Genomic DNA, 20,382 nt, shown 5'->3' with positions numbered 1-20,382 from the left:
AGTCACCGGGGATTTCACCCAACTGCCATGGTTTCTCAAATCTGATGGAGAGCGGCTCTTGTAAGGCTTCACCTCGGCTCGCTCCATCTGAATGCACCCCAGGCTGCCGTTGGTGGTCTTGGCCACAAGGTGGCACTCTGATGGCTCCCGCCCGCCCCACCGGGAACTAAGGCGGGAAATCCTTCTCTACAGAGCTCCTGTCCAGCGGGTCAGCTCCTTACTTTACAGAAGCGTGCCCTGGTTCCTCCCCAGGTGTAGGGCCCTGTACTCAGCCTTCTTGAACCTTCGGCAGGTTCCTCTGCGCCCAATCCTCCAGGCTGCCCAAGGGCTGCAGAGCAGCCTTTGCACAGCCACTGGGAAGGTGCTGAGGAGGAGGAAACCCTGCGATCCCTCTGATCATCTTAGTGGCCCTTCCTGTACTGGGGGCTCAAGGCCTGGACACAGTATGCCAGATGGAGCCTCACAAAAGCTGAGTATAGGGGGAAAATCACCTCCCTTTCCATGAAGTACTGCAGAGATTTGAGTAATGTTCAAATACAACTGGGAGAAACCGCTTTTAGAGGGAGGCTTCTTGATTACTGTTGCCATTCCTGGGGTAGAAAATGGTGTTGCACACTGGAGTGAGCAGCTATACGTGTCACATAGAGCTCTGCTGTCGGTGCTGCCACAGCTGATGGAAACTTATTCTGTGTCCATACACTTTCATACAGTATAACTTGTCTTCCATGAATGCTGGGAAGATTAACCTTTCTCTAATATAATATTCAGTATACTGGGGGAAAATAATTGACTACTGATTTGAGAGAGCAAAACTTGGATATTTACTGCGACAAACAGGACTTTGGAAAAGAGAAGATATAAATTGCATATGAACTGGAGAGAAAGACTAATCTAATGACATCCAATAAGGGCCTCCTATCTCTGAACTTGACGTGTAAGTTTGTGTGACTCTTGTTCCCCATTTTGAAAGTGCTCAGCTGGTTACTCAGCAGAGAGAGGACTTCAAATAGCAGTCAATAAGATTGTTGAATAAGCTTTTCTGAAGTGCAAAAAGAGATGCATAGTGGTTTGGTGACAACTATTTGTTTACCAGAACAAAATATTCAAGTTTGATGTGCGACTGAAATCATAAAAATCAAATAATGACAATAAAGTAAAACCTACTTGCATTGCCTGCAGAAAAGGCCAGTTCAGCCTTGGGACTGGGGAATATTCATGGAGAAAAGAGCGTATTTTGCACTGATTCCACTAATTGAGTTTCTCCTATTCTCCCTTTGTAGTTAATTTCTCCTGTTCTCCCTTTATAGTTATACCTCTTTCTCCTTTTCACAACAGAAGTGCCTCTGTCCTATCACATCTAGCAGAAGGTTTAGATGTGAACTTATTCTGTAATGTTACTGAGGTCCAGAGGACTGTGGGATAACTGCTCTGCCAGAGGAAAGGAAGGGATGAGCAAGGTCAGGCTGGGTCAAAGCTTTTCAAGTGTGAGAAGAAGCCAAGACTAAATGTGAAGATGTGAGATTTGAGCACAGTTTTGGCTGTAAAACAAGTACTGTGGACAGGTGAGATATTGTAACTGATCCACTGTCACCAGCCAACTGTTAAAAATGATTATTTTATGATGGAGGCCAAGTCAATTTCAGAATGGGGCTGTATCGCACCTTCTGCTTTTTATAACCTCCAAAGCATAGCACGTGATCCCACCTGCAAAATGCAAAGGGAATGAAAATACTGGTGAGACTGAGAGTTTGGAAATACCTGACTGGTTTTCTTTGTTATTGTCTTGGAAGAAAAGAATACTATTTGGTGATGGTAGAGTTACTCTCCACGATTTTGTTCTTGGTCTTATTCTCCATTAATGCCATTATGCCTAGTTCTCAGTATATGCAGAGATGAATTTTGGAGGCGTGGATGGAAATAGGAGAAAGAGTTGCTGTAATTCACTCCAACCTTTATAAACCCCCATTTTCAAGGGGTTTATTTTTCGCTCTGATTTTAAAACTTGGCATCTCAACTGACAACTTCCATGCAGAGCTTCATCTTGATAAGTTTATTTCTCAGGGAGATTGGAAAATGACTTCAAGCCACTGAGTTTATTTGGAGAGAGCATCAACAAAAATAACACTGCTTCGAAGTCTCAGATTCAAGTAGGGAGGAGGGCAAATGTTTCCCCCTGGCAATTTAAAACAAATCTTTGCTTTCAAACTGCTGAGCTCTTTCATTTTGAAGAGTAGCAAATGAGTAGACAAAGCAAAGAAACACTTAAAATAATAACAATAATAAAATGTAGTAACTGTCCCTTCACTTTAATGAAGAATTAATCTTGTCATAATTTCATGACTGCCTTTGCAGATCCCAAGAGGAGTGATATTAAATTGGAAAGTATTTTCAGCTGGAGTTATGAGAATATCGGGAAAAGTCTCAACTAAATACTTACACAAATTATGCAAAACAGTTTTACTATTCTGACTTATGTTCCTTGCATGCCTCTGGCATAAAGGTAGAAATTTGTTCATATGTTCTGTCTTTATATAATAGTGATTTATATGCACATATTTTAAAAATGGTAGACTTAAGTAGTATAATTACACCCCCCACACACACACTTGAACAGTCTCCCCTCTCCCCTACTCACTCTCCCTCTGCTCAATCACTGCCTTCCTTCTGCCATAAAAAAAATGAAGAGAACCCACAAAACACAAAGAACACTAATAAGGAAATTCAACTGAGCCAACTTCTGTAAGGGATCAACAGACTGAGAATGGCCAGCTTCCATATTGCACCAGGTATTGCCAAGCTGTCCATGGAAATCATGTTTGTAAGTTGAGGGCTGTATATAACGACTGGTTTTGAAATTAGTGTCTTTGATCTCTTGATCAAGAACTGGCATATAAAAGAACGTGGCCATTAGTAAAGCTTTCAATTGACAGTTATGCTGAGGCTGAAGGGCAGCTGGAAAAAGGAAGTTAATGGAACATTCAACTGAAGTTATTAGTCAGATTGTCATGGGTGATTTTGAAAGTACAGCATTTGAAACAGAGGATAATTGGGAGAATGGAAATAAATGGTTAAGTGGGCAAGGTGGAATGTAGTTTTACCCAAGATAAATTGTGCAGATTATGGTCAGTGTGTTACACTACCCAAAAAAAGAAAGACAGCAACCCAGAATTCCTGGTGTAGAGCAGCTAACTTGATATTTTGCTCTCTTGCATGCTGTTACTACTGGATATGAAAATGCAAGAACTGTAGAATGATTTGCGACCCATCAAAGATGAGATTGTAATGGGATGAACTGGAGAGGGAAATTAACATTATAGCAGAAGTTTACTTGCTGCTGATGCTTTCATATTTTCACTAATATTTCTAAGAAATGGTTCACAAATTTTATGTGTATGTGTGGTCTGCATTAAGGAGGGTCATCACGAGGAAGAAATGGATATAGAATCAAGTAGTGGAGTTCTTGTTAAATTTAATGATGTGGAATACAAACAGAAAAAAAGAGTAGTATAGTGTCAATCCATACCGAAATCTCTATGGAGATACATGAAACAGGTGATTATGAATATTTCTTTATGTTAACCCACAAGATCCAGAGCTGCTCCAGCTCTCATTAGATGACAAGAAGGAAAGCCTAACCCACATTCTAAACACATAAATTTATTCTCATTTTCTTTCTTCTCATTTGTTTCTGTATTTTAGTTTAAAGCTTTTGATGACATTTTTAAAACTCTAGCATTTTTACTTTGCCTTGCTTCTTTTCTATTTTACCAGTTCTGATTCTGTCTTTGTTAATGAGATCTGTTCAGCATGCAGATCACAGAATTAGGGAGTCATAGAATGGTTGGGAGGGACCTTTCAGATCATCAGGTTCCAAACCCCGCTTTGGGCAGGGATGCCTCCCACCAGGCCAGGCTGCTCACAGCTCCATGCAGCCTGGCCTTGAATGCTTCCAGGGAGGGGGCATCCACAGCCTTGCTGGGCAACCTGTTCCAGCATCTTCTTTCTTGCTATTATCTAGTCTCAATCTACCCTCTTCAGTTTAAAAGCGTTTCAGAAGCCACTTGGGTAGAACAAAGTTACAGGAAAGTTGTATTCCAGTCTTAAATTTAGAAGAGGTTTCTGTTCTCCTGATATTGATGATATTTTCTCTCAGAAAATATCTCTCAGATTTCTTTTCCAGAAATCAATTCAGGATGGATTTTTAGAGAGAAGGGATGCTACCTAAGTTAGAAGTAGCCTCTTTCACCTGTAGTATGCAATGACCTATGTGAATTGAAATTAAGTTTTCAATGTTTTCATTTTTTAGGAAGAAGTTTTTCACTCAGAGGGCGGTGACACACTGGAACAGGTTGCCCAAGGAGGTTGGGATTTGGACAGTTTGGTTTTAAATCTCTGTCCTTGGCCACGCTTTGCAGAAGAAGATCAGCATTAGATAGATAATCATAGAATATCCTGACTTGGAAGGGACTGCTGTGGATCATATAATATAGCAGATTTGGCAGTCAAGTGAGTACTAGAATTGGAGCAAGAGAGATACCCATTTCATGCTTCTCAGACTCCAGTTTAAGTTATGGCTAAAGGTTTTCCTGGTGTCTCTAGCATCTTTTCAAGTCCCTTGTTAGCTCCAGTGATTTTCAACATCTTTCTATGGCACATTCTGTATGCATTCATTAAATATTGAAACTCAGTACTTGGAAACATTATTCATTCATTAATATTGCATCGTAGCCTAAACTGCATTGTTCAAAACATTTTTGGATGTTATGCAAGTCCGTCAGAATGCATTAAAAAACTCCACTGCATCAAACTAGGCAAAAACCAGGATGAGCGGTTTCTACTGTAAACATGTTGTGCTCTTGTTTTTAATTATTGTAAGCTTTCTGGGTTGAGGAGGTGTCGTATAGAAAGGAAAATGTTCAGAGATCATGAAAGATGAAGGATGCTGGATTAAATTAACAGTAATTTAAAAAACAACTAAATGTACAGATGTACTTCTTCAATGCTGCAATGTTTTAGCTTTGTGTCTTCTTCCATGGGCTTCATCCTTCAAGATCACTTCCAGCATTTAATCCCAAAATATCTCCAGATTTTTCTACATTTTATAGAAAAGAAGATGATTTTCTTGATAGTGGGCTTTGAAACAGGAAATACTTTGTTTTGGTTGTTGTAGGTAGCGAAAAATGACAGAGTTCACACTCTAAACTTGAATGAGTTTATCTTGGATCACCAGAAATCCATCAGATTGTGTAACTCGGAGACTGTAATAAAGATGCAACAACTGGCAAGTAATCATTTCCCTAGAAAATAACAGAAAGGATATGTTTTGCTTTGATAGTGTAATAAATTTTCAATATCTGGAAATAAGAAGGGCTGAAAATGATACATCACTGTATTTGCTTTTAATACTGTAGTGTTTACCACTTTGGGGTTTCCTGTGGATCGTGGAATAGTTCAGAACAAAGTCTGTCATGGCTGTCGAAGCTGAAAGCACAGAAGACTGTTGGTGTTATTCTGTTTGTTTGTCATTTAGACTTTCAGCATTTTCTCTGTGTTGCTGTTTTTCATGAATTAAAGGGTGCTTTTTTGTTAATGACAACCTCTAACACCTGCAGGTGTTTTCTCAAGAATGACAGAAATGGATTTTTTGGAGTAAACAAAAGAGTGATTTCTTCTGGATTGCAAATTAAATTATTCATCTTGTTAGTGTGGCTTACATGGTTCATGCTGTGCAAGATTACAGTACCATGTCGTAATTTCATGTGGTTTCATTAACAATTCCCTTTTCTTGAACTCTTTTTTAAAAATGGATCTAAGAAGCATGAAAGGTTTTCTTCGGAGTGCAGTGAAGTTGTTGGTTTTTGTTATGTTTTTCTTTCCTGGAAAACATATTTATATTTCTTAAAAAGAGATTTTAGCAAATGCCACATTTAGAGGGGCTTTGCTATTTTTTCCTTTAAACTTCTAATTCTGCTTCACAAGTGTTTAGAGACTGGAACGGGTTGGGTATTTCAACTTTTCTCCAATTTCTTTGATGGTCAGATGTAACTGTATTTGGAATATCTGTGTTTAGAAGACAGCTTGGTTTTCTACTTACCGTAGAATCACACAATTGTTCGGAAGTTGGAAGGGACCTTGAGAGGTCCCCTAGTCCAACTCCATGTGTGTAAATTATGTTGTTATTTAGAATACATTTAACAAAAGGATTCCTGTGCCTTAACACAAAGAGAATCATACATATCATTATAGGCATGCACTGATAAGTTTTTCTATTCAGTGTTCATCAGTCTGGATTTACTGAAAGTGTATTTCCAGAAGGATGGGAGCTGGCAGGAATATGTTATTTTGAAGTATCAGAGTTACAAGATGCCTATCCAATAGGTTGTGTCAGTCCCTGGCTGCATAGTTGTGCTCTCTGATAAAAACTAGATTGTATTAACACTGAACAGGTCCAGAAATTGAACTTTGTGTGTACTTGATTGTGAAAAAAATTAGGATGGGATGCATGCATTTTCCTATCTTCAGTGTGTACACAGAATCTTCACAGAAATAGCAAAATGAAACTTTAATTTTTTTTTTTTTCCTGTTGCTTTGGTTAATGAGATTATATAGTTAATACTTTTAATTACCTATCAACAGATCTATGGACAGATGGAGATATCACAAAAATCAGTGTTAAAATCAATAGGAAAAGGAAGAATAGGAAAGATATGGATTCACTGTTTAGTAGGGCAGGGTGTCTGGTGACAAGGGACAGAGAATAGGCTGAGATCCTCTGTGCTATCTTCATCTCTGCCTCAATCTATATTGGAAAATCCAATGTACAGGAATCCCAGGATGCTGAGACCAACATGAAGATGTTGGGATCTGATCACTGATGAGTGATGATGGCATGGAGAAGAGCATTGCAGCCTTCCACTACCTAAAGGGAGCCAGTAAACAGGAGGGGAGTCAACTCTTTACAAGGATAGACAGTAGCAGGACAAGGGGAAATGGTTTTAAGTTGAAGGAGAGGGAAGATTTAGGTTGTATATGAGGGGGAAGTTCTTTTGTGAGAGTGGAGAGGTGCTGGAACAGCTGCCCAGAGAGGCTGTGGATGCCCCATCCATCTCTGGAAGGCCAGGCTGGATGGAGCTCTGGGCAGCCTGGTCTGGTATTAGATATGGAGGTTGGTGGCCCTGCATGTGGCAGGGGGGTTGCGGCTTCATGATCCTTGAGATCCCTTCCAACCCAAGCCATTCTGTGATTCTATGATTCCATGATTCCATGGCTTACTTTGGTAACTTAGTTTGAATCATTTTAGGAACACCTACACAAACTGGACATACATAAATCCATGATGAGATTCTGAGGGAACTGACTTGTGTCATTGTGAGGCCACTCCCAGTTTGCTTTGAAATGTGATGGTGGTCAGAAAAGCTTCCTGAAGATGGTAGGAAAGCAAATGTCACTCTCATTTTCAAAAAGGGCAAGCAAGGAGATCTAGGACTAGGACAAGAGGCAATAGAAACAAACTGGAAAACCTGAAAATCCATCTGAATAGTGGAAATTACAAGGCCAGTTGTCAGAGAAGGCTGCCCAGAGTCTATGTGAAGGTTCCAACAGAGGAGATATTTGAAACCCAAGTGGACATTGTCCCAGGTAGCCTGCCTTATCTGCGCCTGCTTGAACAGGGAATTCAGAGATGATGGCACAAAATCCCTTTCAGCCCAAATGATGGGGTGGTTCTGTGCGAGCTGCAGGCTGTGCTTTTCATAATAAAGCAAGAAACAATCATCACGTGTTTACAAGATGTGTGAAAGAAGTTACCATGTAGAATTCATGAGTGTTGGAAGACCTGGAGGTAATAACAAGATAACTTAATAGTGTAATAGTGCAGTGCAAGAATAAACGCTTTTCATGGCATTAACTCAGAGCTCTGAAGTTCTTAAAGCCAGTAGAAAGGGAGGAATTTTTGGTTTCTGTATATAAGATTGTATGCTGTAGGACAGCTGAGAGCATGAAATACTGTGAAGTGTGAATCCAGACTTCAGTATGAGTAGGGTTTTGGTACTTTCAAATAGCACTATGGAAAAGTGATAGGTTTGCATCCTTTATTTCAGTAAATAACTGCTGTAACTAGATGGCTGTGTGCTTCTTGAAACAGTATTTCATAATTATTAAAAGTATTTTATTCCAGCTGTCAACTCCATAGAAAAATGTATAGCAAGCAGCCTTATCTGCTGCTTCAGCAGCTTTTTTGAAGCTCTTTCCTTATAAATGATCAGTGTAATGCATAATGTCTTTTGTCTGTTAACTAAAGCTTTTGGCTTTAACATGAGAGCTGTTATACTGAGCCTTCAATTGTGTTGTAATTAAAAATGCCATTTTAAGTGGTCTGTTTCTGTGGCATTCTTGGAGTAGTGGACTTTACTGTCAAATTGTGCTATTTAATTGCTTATCAACTGCAGATACTGAGTTATTTATTTATTTTACTTTTGGTTAGTTAATAATATAATTTATTATGGTAGATTTAGCTGGTGTTTGCTTTCATTCAGCAGCAGTACATGTTGAATGCCAGTAAAATGAATTTGTAATGTCAAGGAAGGAAACTACTGTAAGTTGATGCAAGCAAATGTTTGAGATCAGAATGTAGCCGCCTTCTGTTTGTTTCATTAAGCTCCTACAAGCTACCCAATTATGTAACTCAAATAAATGCAAATTACTTCAAAATCCTACTTCTTATTTTAAAACTCCTGTGAATTTAAATCAATTGTGATGGGCATTTAGGACATTGTGGATGAAAGTTGCCCTAAGTGAAAAAGTCTAGGGGATGCTGTAGGACGTCAACTAGTTGTCGTTTGTTGTGTAGATATGATGGCATACATTTCTGATCTAGTGGTTGGCAACCCTGCACACGGCAGGGGGTTTGAATCTACATAATCATCGTGGTCCTTTTCAACCCAGGCCATTCTATGATTCTGCGATCACATGAATGAGGATTAAGGTAGAATCACAGAATCACAGAACGGCTTTGGTTGGAAGGGAGCTGAAAGATCATTTACTTCCAACGCTTCTGCCATGGGCAGGGTTGCCTGCCACTACATTGGATAGGTAGATAGGAAAGACTTTTTGCCTTCGGGTGCTGTCATGTGCAAATCATTACATAATTGCATAGTATGCCTTTTTTAAAAAAATACATTATAATGCCTCACCAAAAAATGAGCAAAATTTTTGTGCTCCTTTCTTTGGTTGAGATGGTCTAAGTGCCTTGTTTACAGTCGAGGCATCTAAAATCAAAGTACCTAATCTATTCTCTAGTGCTTTTTCCCTGCGGTAAACCTGTATTTTGTCTCACTTGTTGGCCCCTAAATGAAGGTGTTGGAATGGGTCAGTTACTAATTGAGCTTGGAAACTATGTGAATGTTCCATTCTCCAGAATATGAACTTACGCAGTGGTCTTTCAGGTAGAGCAGGGGCAGCAGTAAGATTCTTTTGTTTATTTTATTTGTTCATTAGTTTTTTTTTTTATCTGGGTGAAGTTGATCAGTTTTTGCAAAACATTTCTGTGGCTTAGCACCAAAACTGGAAGCTGTAGGGTAAGCCAGGGAATGCTAACAGTTTTTTGGCTGGATATTTATGCTGATGATGTTGTACCTTTCTACCATTATAAGTGTGTTTTTCAAGAAACGGGGAAATCACATTTTTAAGGAGGAAGGATGCTCTGTAATAATTCAGAAAGCTGCTTTTGGGCGAGCTGTTACAAACATACAGCACAGATAAGATCTTTCCGTTTTTGATGTATCTCACATCATTTTTATTGGTATTAATGAGCTAGCTAATATTTAACAATCTTTTATTCATCAGATACTTGGAAAGAACACATCACTTATCTGTTTAGTAATGTCTTCTTGATCTTACATCTGCAGTGGTAGCAAAAGAGGTGAGGGAGAATGGAACATCTCTTTGGCCACTTCAGGTCAGCTGTCCTAATTCTGTTCCCTCTCAGCTCCTTGGGCTCCTTTCTGAGAATGGCCTTGGCCCTTTAGCAGCCTTTACAGATATAGTCTGACTTCATATACTTTAATTACTGTGCTGCTAGGTGTAATATGCACAAAGAACCAGGAGAAAAGCATGTACGGGAAGTAAAATCTATAAAGGGTGAGGAAGGAGTTTACTTCAATCTCTGGGAATGTTAAGTGCTTTCTCTGTTGTTTCTCCTAAGAAAAAGCTGCTGAGATGTCTATTTTGACACTTTTTAAACAAAACATTATTTCTCCAATGGAAAAGACGACCAGAATGTTTTGACTGAAGCATTGATTGTGTGAACGATTTGATACACCAATGCTTTTGGAATAATTTGGGGGACCTTGGGAAATCACTTAATGGAATTTGGTCCATGTCTACATAATCAGACTTTTCCTAGAGTAATTGAAGATGCCGCTTAATAAACTTTTTATAAAGACTCCCAGTTGGTTGCTGCATTTCAGAGGGTTGTCTGAGCACTGAAGTAATACATCTTGTAATTGTCTTTTTCCCCCCCCACCCCACTTAGATATTTTCCCCGGGGAAGAATCTAATGTACTGTAATGCTCATACCTTTTACAAAGTGACCCTACTCATTACGATTTGCTCTCCGAAGCTCCCTTGACAACATATAAATGCACTGAGAATCCTTAAGCTTTGTCTCCTTCACTCCTGGAAAAAATACATTTGAAAACTTGTGTTTAATTCTGCCATTACGGCTCTGAGTTCCTAAATGTCAGTGCCTTGCTCTGTGTCACAATGCACGCTCAACAGATAGATTCTAATAGCTATATTCTAATAGCTATCCTATTTATACCTACTTTCATAAAAAATAGGTGCAGTGTGCATAGTAAATGTTTTCAGTAAAGTTATGTTTTGTGATGTGTAAATGTTCAGACCTGATTGTGACCTTCCGATACTTGAAGGGAGCATATAAATAGGAGGGGGAATGGCTGTTTGCAAGGGTGAATAGTGATAGGACAAGGGGGAATGGTCTTAAATTGAGACAGCGGAGGTTTAGGTTAGATATTAGGAGGAAGTTTTCCACACAGGAGGTGGTGAAACACTGGAACAGATTGCCCAGGGAGTTTGTGGATGCTCCATCCCTGGAAACATTCAAGGCCAGGCTGGATGTGGCTCTGGGCAGCCTGGTCTGTGATTGGCAACCCTGCACACAGCCGGGCATTGAAACTTGATGATCATTGTGGTCCTTTTCAACCCAGGCCATTCTGTGATTCTTGGAGTTTCTGGGGCTGGTGGTAACTGTGTTAACTCTGTTGCAATAGGTTCTATAGCTCTTTTCATTTCCTCTCAAGTTGCTGGGAAATGTTTATTCTGATTGTTTCATCTGTTTCCCAGCTCTGTAAAGCAGGTACCACGTTTAGGTTGATGGTGTTTCTGGAGATCAAAAAACATTATCCCGCTGCAGAAAAGAATGGTGATTTTAGGAGAAAGTTGGATTGTGGGGCAGGGAAGAATTTCCTTGAAAAAACATTCCTTAAAAGCAACAAACTGAGTACTCCTCATGAAAACAAACAGAGCTCTGTACATACCCATAGTACTCAAAGATGCTTTTTCACAAACCCTTGAACGATCAGTGCTCAGTGTGATTTATGAAGTAGCATTCCTAAGGCTTGTTGATTTGTGTTTTTGTATTTTGATGCTTGAATCTGAAATAATCCGGAATTTCATGTGAATTCATGTTCTGCTGTTTTCAAAAGCCTGTAATAATTTGTTACAGGGACGGCTTTCAAAGTGATTGTGTTTACATCTCTTAAAATGAATTTAGATAATCTTTCCATCTGAATTTCCCTGTCTTCTGTAGACTGAAACAAGAACAAGAGTATGTACGTGACGAGTTTGGCAAAATCCTGGAACGAGAAAGGATTTCTTCAAATGAGCACCTGACCCGAGCCATCCTTCGTGAGAGAGCTGCGACAGAAGAGGAGCGTCAGAAGGCACAGCGCTTTGTAAGTTCAGGATCTCGTAGAATGCTTGCATTTCTGAACAGCCATCTCTTCTGACTTGTTTCAAACTATTAGTAGAAGCAGAAAGTGTAAATCATAAGTGTTGCCTTGTGATTTATTTAGTATAGAGTAGTGTGATAGAAGAATAGTTGAATAATAGAATATGATAGAAGAATAGTTGATGGTCTAGGTCAGTCTTTACTATTAGAGTGGTGAGGTGCTGGAACAGGCCTGCCCAGAGAGGCTGTGGATGCCCTGTCCATCCCTGGAGGTGTTCAAGGGCAGGTTGGATGGGGCCCTGGGCAGCCTGCTCTGATATGAAATGTGGAGGTTGGTGGCCCTGCCTGCGGCAGGGGGGTTGGAGATTCCTGATCCTTGAGGTCCCTTCCAACCCAAGCCATTCTATGATATGATTCTATGAATCTGCTTACTAAGTTGAATTATCGAAGAGTTACAGAATACAAGATCCTCTTCCAGAAGTTAATTACTTTCATATTTCAAGGAAGTCCATAATATTCCTCGTTTGAAAACTGACTGTCAATAAGGAATCAAAAAGTGTAATTTTGAAGTCTCCTTCATGCTAGAAAACAAAAAGAACTGTTTAACTCTTGTTGATTGCCTCACACCTTGGTACTGGCTTAGTGAGAAATTCTGTATCAAAGAATCCTATTTTAATAGAGCTGCTGTATAAAAACTTCTGGACAAAGCAGTTACAAAACGCAGCTGCCTGTTTTCCTTTGAAAACTGACTACTGTATATTTCAGTCAATTTCAAATGTCTGGCAGATTCACAGCTTCCTATGTAACATTTCCTTGGTATATTGAGTCTGTACTGAGCTTTCCTAGGAGTGACAGTCATTATGCTCTGAGATACAAATATCACTTAGGATTTCTTCTAAGGTTGCCAAAGTATAAATGATTAACGGATCATTAACAAGAACAAGAGTTTCAAATAACTTACAGGAGCATTCCTTTTGTGGATTAATTATACCAACATCTATATAAATATCTGCATCAAAGATGAATTCAAAGCTTTCTAAGAGCTACTGGTGGGTAAGAGAGGCTACCAGTCACTTCAGTAATCAATAGCTTTATCTATACTGTGTAAATACAAATCTGTTGCCTCTACTCTCTTTCCAAACCATCTGTGACTTAAATTTCAAACAAACAAAAACCAAACAATAAAAAATTATTAGATAAATTATTAACATTTTGGAATTTGGGGGAAAAAAGGAAAATGGAGGGGAGTTATGTCTAAGATAGAGCTTTAGTCTTATGCCTTTAACCCTCAGGTTGTTAATGTGAAGAATGGATAAGGGCTTTGTGGTCTCAGCCTAATGGAGAACTGAAGAGTTACATTGGGGTTTAATATTTGCATGACTTAGCTTGAACTTTGCATCTTTCACTTAGTGCTGTGCTTAGCACTGTGCTTTTGTGAAGCATGTGATGCCTTTCTCATCATCCCAATGCCTGAGAGATACCTAATTATGATATGAAACAGGTGTATTCAGTTATTATGTTGATTGTATTGTTAATTTGCACTTAGTCTAGAATTTTTAAGGTAGAACTGCCTACATGAAGGAATCCCCTGTGAGGTTTTAAAAGATCCTGGAGTTCTCTGGTGAAGTTCCCTATGTAATTCTGCTGAAACTACTGTAATTTTTTGTTTGTTTGTTTCCACCATAGTTTGTTATTAGCTGTTTATTCATCTAATGTATCCAACTTGAATTTATAACATTTGCAACATGAGGATACGTCTGTGTGCTCCGTTCTTCAGGTGGAGTGAGTGATCCCACATGCTGGTTAACTGCTAGAGCAGGTTGATTTTTTTATTTAGTCCAGATTTGGTCACATCTGTCAGATTCTTTATTGGAGAAAGGACTAGTGTTTAGGAAATGTCAATAGCATTATCTTCAATGTTAATTCCTTTGCTGCTAAATTGTTTAAATAGTGAGCAGGCAAAGATGGTAAAACAGGAAGAATGTTTTTGTACACAGGCTGCTAATTCAGCTTTAACAAATAGACATGAAATTGTTAGATTGAAGTAATATTTCCCAATCTTAAACCATTTAAAACTGGCTGCTGCTTATAGGTTCAAACAGGAAACTTTTAAGTATTAGAACACCAAAAGTTGGCATTGGCTCTTCGTACAGATGAAGAAAATTGGCAAGATGAAGCTGACAGCTAAAAGAGTAAAAGCTTTGCAGGTGATAAGAAGTAAAGATGTCATTTGTCTTTTTAAGCAAAAGTGTTGCAATTCTGAACAAAGATATCTAAAGGAATCCAGCAGAGCTTGAACAGCAAGGTAAGGCAAAGGAATGCACCCTTAAAAAATTGGAAATAATTTTTAAGTGAGCAGAATGAGCACGTTAGACTAAATATTAAAAAACAAACCTCCCAGAATATTAATTGTGACTAGAAGGATTCAGTCACAGAATCACTGACTATCCCAAGTTGGAATGGACACACAAGGATCATGGAGTCCAACTTCTGGCTCCACACAGGAGCACCCAAAACCCAAACCCTACATCTGAGCATGTTGTCCAAATGCTTCTTGAGCTCTGGCAGCTCAGGGCCACGCTCACTGCTCTGGGCAGCCTGTTCCATGCCCACTGCCCACTGATGCAGAACCTTTCCCTAACCCTCAGACCCTATCACTGTCACCAGAGTGCAGAATGTGTGTGTGCAAGCCCACAGACTCCATGGAACTGAGATCCCAGCAAGGACTGTAGAGTCAGAATATCTCTGGGGAATGTGATGTGTGATCAGAAGAGATGAACCCATAGCAGCAAAACAATTCTGAATTAATTCTTTCGTATATGCCTTTAAAATGGAGGAACTTTGCAAGCTGCCGTGCCAGAAGTTTTCTTTGCAGAGATTTCCTCAGACAAAGCCATTGATCTGAAGATTCAGTAGAAAACACTAAGGAAAATTGATGGTTTTACCAATAACAGCTCTTCAGGCCTGGGTGGTATTCATGAGGCTTTGAAAGAAACTTGATGATAGATGAGCTAATGATAGCTGAGCTACTTACATGCTGTGTAAGCTCTTAGGGGAAACTCCCTCAGTACAGGGTGGGGAATTGGCTGATGGGATATCAGCTTCTTAAAATATGATTCTGGGGGAGATCCAGACACATAAAACTCAGCAGTTCTGATGTTTGTACCAAGCAAGGTAGGAGTGATAAAATTTAGAGTCGCATTTCCAGATCCTCAGGTGCAGAATGTGCTTGAAGTTGTGCTTGAGAACTATCTGTAGCAGTGTAGCATGTCAAAAATATTTCTTTCTTCCATACCCTTAGCACATACAGGGTGATATTTCTTCTGTCCATCCTTCCTGAGGCAGGACTTCATAATGGATTAAGGCATTTATTTCAGGCTGACCACAGAAGAATTTTGAAACGGGATTGACCCCCTCTGAGTCTGTGTAGTGTTCCATACTTGTGACTGCTCCAAGAATACTTACATTGTGTTTATGCAGGCAGCAGACCTGTCTTCCTTCTCACTATTTGTGGTTGGAGGCCTTCACTACACATCTAAGCATTGTGGATAGTTGAGCTGGGCACAGTGTTGTTGAGTGCCTTTCAATGCGGTAGCTTTGCCATAAACAGCGTATTGATGTTCCATCACTGCAGTCATTATGAGAGCCAGGGTGAGACACAGAGAACATGTAGGAAAAAATCAATAGTTATCCAAAGTGCAGAGGACCTGTTGTATTTCCATCTCCTTGTAATGACCTGGAGTTTACTGTTAACATGTTTGCTTCACTGTCTGGACTGAAACAAGCTGTCATTAAGACCCTATATGTTAGAAAATGCTTTTATTGAGCTGCCAATGACATTAAAGTCTCATTTCCCTTTGAAGAGGCACAGAAATATTGTTCTGTTCATTTGCTGTAACCATAACATTAAAATTTGATTACTGCTATCATTAGAAATCTGTATCCATACTAATATAATTATATATATTTCCCCATGTATTGTTCAGGCTTTCACAGAAGTACCTGTTAGAGAACGAAGTCTGGCGTTGCTGAGGTATTTTCCTGTTGTGTAAATTATTTGCTATATGAGAGAGTCTATTAATAAGCTCTGTGCTCAAAAAGTCAAACTGGCAGAAGTATCCTTACTTTAAAAAGCAGTTTCTGCACTTCAGGTATATGTGGTAATCAATCTATTGGATTTTTGAGGTAGGTGTAGAATTCTTTTTTTTTTCTTTTTCTTTTCTGAGCACTGAAATCAATAGACAAAATACATTCTTTGATATGTTAGAGCTGAAGCACGTTGAATTATGATAGGAGTGAATTTGAGCTATTGTCATAATTGAATACATTTTGTTAAAATGGAGCGTTTCCATCTCCTCTGTCTCAATGTAAGGATATTTTCCCTGTCATCCTTGGGTGGCACGTCCATATCACTGCGTGTGCGTGCTGTGCAGCCTTTCCTTTAGTGTTGCATTTATTTTTCCTGTCCCCAATTCATTAGCTTTTTCAAGAGGAGGTCCTCTATTTTCTCTAAGCAGATTATGTGCTGACTCTTCCTGCTCTTTCCAAACAGTCCTGTGCTAACCATATTTTAAGGATGACTTCACTAGAAAATACCAGGGGGAAGAATTACTAAACGAGTTAAAGCATTAGTTCTCAGGAGAAAAGAAGTCTGTTTACAAACCTGCAGTATTTATTACATACCTCATTTAGCTCATTCATCATTTTAATAGAAAAATGAATCTTTTCAGATGATTCTGAAATAATTCGAGGTAAACTACATAGCCTGAGGCAAAACATGATTGCTTACTGCAGAGAGGACGAGGCTGTTTCTGGGAAATACGGTATGATTGGTGGCTATAATTTACAATTTATGACAGTGAAAATACTAAAGGCTCACATTCGAAAATTAGACTTAAGATTTGAAAACAACATGGTGCAGAGCTAAACCTAGTGACATTTCTTTTGTCTCTCATTCTTCAGTTTTATAATGTAGAAGTATTTGTGCCCTTTGAATGCTTATATTTTTTCAGATCTACTGGTAAGATTTGATTCAGTTTCACGTGGTACTTTGTTGCCAAGTGCTTTTTCCCTTGCCATTTAGAAATAGCTGTTTTGTTGCAGCAAATGATCCCTTTGCCTTCATGCTCATGATGTGGGAGAGAGAGTAAAATTCCAATGAGGAAGAAGAAGTTGTTTTTGAATGCTGAGGATGAGATCTACGGGTCTTTTATTGGCTTTGTTTTGGGGGAGAGGGATTTGGTTGCTTTTTTACAGAAGCAGAATACACTGAAACAATCATTTACACTTTAAAAATATTAAACTCCATTGTACTTTACATGCTTATCTTCATTTGAATAAACACGATGTTATGGATATGGCTTATGCCTCTCCTGACACACATTTATTTTCTCACTGACTCTCCTTCTCACTGGCATTTCTGATGCAGCTGTAAGGTGTGTAGGATAGGAATCTGGCTTTCTGTCTGTTCTGGGATGCTGTATACATGATATGAAACTACTGCACGAACAAGAAGGTGCTACTATGCAAATAGAGATCAGTCATGTTGGTTTCCAGCAATGCAAGAAATGGGACTCACTACCAAATATTTGCAAACTGTGAGTGGTTTTCTTATCTGGCCGGATGTATGTGCCTTAAGGAAATGCCCGTTTGCATGTTTAAAATTACTTTATTAATGAGTGAACAATCTTTTCCCCCTTGATGTAGTTAAACAGTAAAAATAATTTAAAATAGCCTGTGGGTGATCATAATGTTGTTGCTGTAGGTTGTAATCCAAGTATGACCTCTGTCATGTCAACAGTTAATGCTTTATTTCATCTCTGAAACTGCCATTAAATGCCCATGAAGTAGAATAAGAAATTTCTTACCTGTTTCTCTTTTCTGCCCCTTTATAACATCTGTACTGACATTAAAAATATTTGTTTCAATGGAACAATACAAATAATTTTCTCTTTCCTCTGGTTTTTGACTTGACAATGTTGTAGACCTATAATTTTTTATTCTTATATCTAGCAATCATTTTTCTCCCTCAAAGTTAGACATATAAGAAAAAAAAAATACAGTAAAAATAGAAAATTTTGAAGGCAAGGAAAGTGCACAAAGTGAATATTTATTTCCCTCAAAGTTTCTGTTTGAATGGTGAGAGAAATGTGTTTTGTTAGTCAAACAGCATTTAAGAGCTTGCTTTTTTTTATTTTTAAATTCATATATAGCAAAACCCAAGATACTTGACAGAAGCAAAATTAATCACTGTGTTATCTCAGCATCGAGATGAAGATCTAGTGCTTTACAAAGCCTGCTGCTCCATCAATTTGTTCTTTTGGTTGAATTCAAATTGAGTTCATTTTTATAGATTCGCTGCATAATACTCTCCTCTCTCCTCCCTCATTCATTAACCAATTTGTTCTTGCTACTCCCTTTTTATTGAACAGCTAACAAAATTGCTATGCTATCTTATCAAATGAATGTCATCATTCCTTGTCATGCATGGGCAAAAAGTAAGCATATGCATCCTTTTTACATATACATTTGCTTCTTCCAGAGAGAATACCCATTTCTGCCCTCAAGATACCATGAAAGGGATGTTTTAAATAGCATTCTTAAGAAGTTTTTGGCACAATGCTTCTATAGAAGTATTCCTATCCAAACTCCATTTCAGGGCACGTATGCACTGCTGGTTGCTGGACACAACAAAGGCCACAGAGGAGTTGAAAATAGCACATATACAGTCTCTTTCATTTCTTCATAAGGATTTGCCAGCTCTTAAGATTCTCTTTCTGACTTTCATTTAATATCTATTCAGTCTGAATTTAGGCTGATTTTGGCTGGGCAGATATTTCTGTTATGTCTCCTTTAGAATACTTTAGTTACCTTCCTATCTTTGGGTTGAATTAGAAGACTTAAGAGAAGAAAGGGAGGAGAAATGAAGAGCAATTTGTTTTACTAATGACCTACCCTTAAGTAATGCCAGGACTCTTGGAACAACACATGGTGGACACAACGTGGGTGTTTTGTTTGGGAACACCATCTGAGAGAAGGGAAGCAAACCACTGAAAGAGTATCATTTGGAAGATATGCAGCAGTCTGTACCTTGAAAATAGTAATAAGGAAAATCAGTAGGTTGATTAGTGGTGGTGATGTTGCTGTTCTCTGGTGTTCACTCTGTATTAGAGTTTTTCCTATAATCAGGACTCTACATGTTCTGTTGTAAGCAAACTCTGACACAAAAGCCATTTCTTGTAAGTAGAAAATACTAGAATGAAGCTAGAAAAAGATCAGAAGAGTGATGAGGCAATAGAACAGGTTGTCCAGAGAGGTGGTGGAAGCCCCATCCTTGGAGACATTCAAGCTGGAGCAAGCTCTGAGCACCTGATCAAGCTATGGATGTCCATATTCACTGCAGGGGAGTTGGACTAGATGGCCTTTAAAGGTCTCTGCCAACACAAAAGATTCTGTGATTCTTTAAAATCTTGAATTGGTCAGTTTCTGAGGAGATTGATAGCATATGTTCTTCCAGTATTTATATTTACAACTGTGCCCAAGATTAGGTTTCAAACTTGAGTATAGTTAAGGGTGACAGGGTGATAGGTTAGTAGTTAATTTAGTTTATGTTGTCCTTTTTAGGAGAAGTTGAGAGTCTACTTTCATGTTTGATTTACGCTGGAAACCCTTTTTGCATCCAGGAGCCCCATTGCTGTATTCTTTTACATCTGATTCCCATTTAGAAAATGAATGTCTTTTCTATAAGGGGAAAAGCAGTTTGTTTTTATTCAGTTTTGTTTTGCTTTCCCACTGAATGCTTATTCTGTAGTACTCTCAATTAGGGAATGGACCGTTATGCAGGCTGTAAGGCATGGGAATGACCTTCCAACCCTCGTACCAACAGGGCAGTGTTAATGAAGTATCTTCCTGTTATGCAGTTCTGCAAAATGTGCTTGTATTTCTGTGTTTGTATGAGGGAAAGAAAGTGCATTTTAGAAAAACTCTGTTAAATATCTTCAAACAAACAAACCCTTAAACTTTAATGTTAGAAAGGCTGAAGTGAAAGGACTGTCCATATATCAACATTTTTAGCAGGGATGTCATATTCTCCTTACAGCAAAACACAAACAGGAGTGGTGCTGGAAAAGGTGTTTTTGTTTTGTTTTGTTTTTTAACTTTCTCTGTTCTTTGTGCACTTTGGCATTTCTTTATTTATTAGTGCAAAGTTGGTTGACTTGTATTTCTGCTCCGAGTTATTGAAATAGTACAACTGCAGTGTTTCCATAGGTGAAATAAATGGTGATTGTGAAATACTGTTGTATGCCCTGTTTATTTTATTTTTGTAGTTCAAAAACAGTTTTTAAGATTGAAGAGACAGGTTCTGTTGCATCACATTCATTTGTCTGAGTTATCACCTTTGGCTAGAAGCAAGC

General features: G+C 38.7%; 1 protein-coding gene across 2 annotated transcripts in view; it reads left to right on the top strand.

Annotated features, from left to right (window-relative positions):
* Positions 1-20,382, top strand: part of CHCHD3 (coiled-coil-helix-coiled-coil-helix domain containing 3) — a 157,177-nt gene that overhangs the window by 35,523 nt on the left and 101,272 nt on the right. For both annotated transcript variants that reach the window (XM_052680736.1, XM_052680737.1), the window contains exon 4: positions 11,828-11,972. In XM_052680736.1, coding sequence (XP_052536696.1) covers positions 11,828-11,972 — 145 coding nt within the window. The remainder of the gene's footprint in view (positions 1-11,827; positions 11,973-20,382) is intronic.

The sequence above is a fragment of the Tympanuchus pallidicinctus genome, unplaced genomic scaffold (assembly GCF_026119805.1).
Source record: "Tympanuchus pallidicinctus isolate F22 unplaced genomic scaffold, pur_lepc_1.0 scaffold19, whole genome shotgun sequence".
Lineage (NCBI taxonomy): Eukaryota > Metazoa > Chordata > Aves > Galliformes > Phasianidae > Tympanuchus > Tympanuchus pallidicinctus.
The sequence above is the reverse complement of the archived record's forward strand: the minus strand, read 5'-3'. Positions and strand labels throughout refer to the sequence as shown.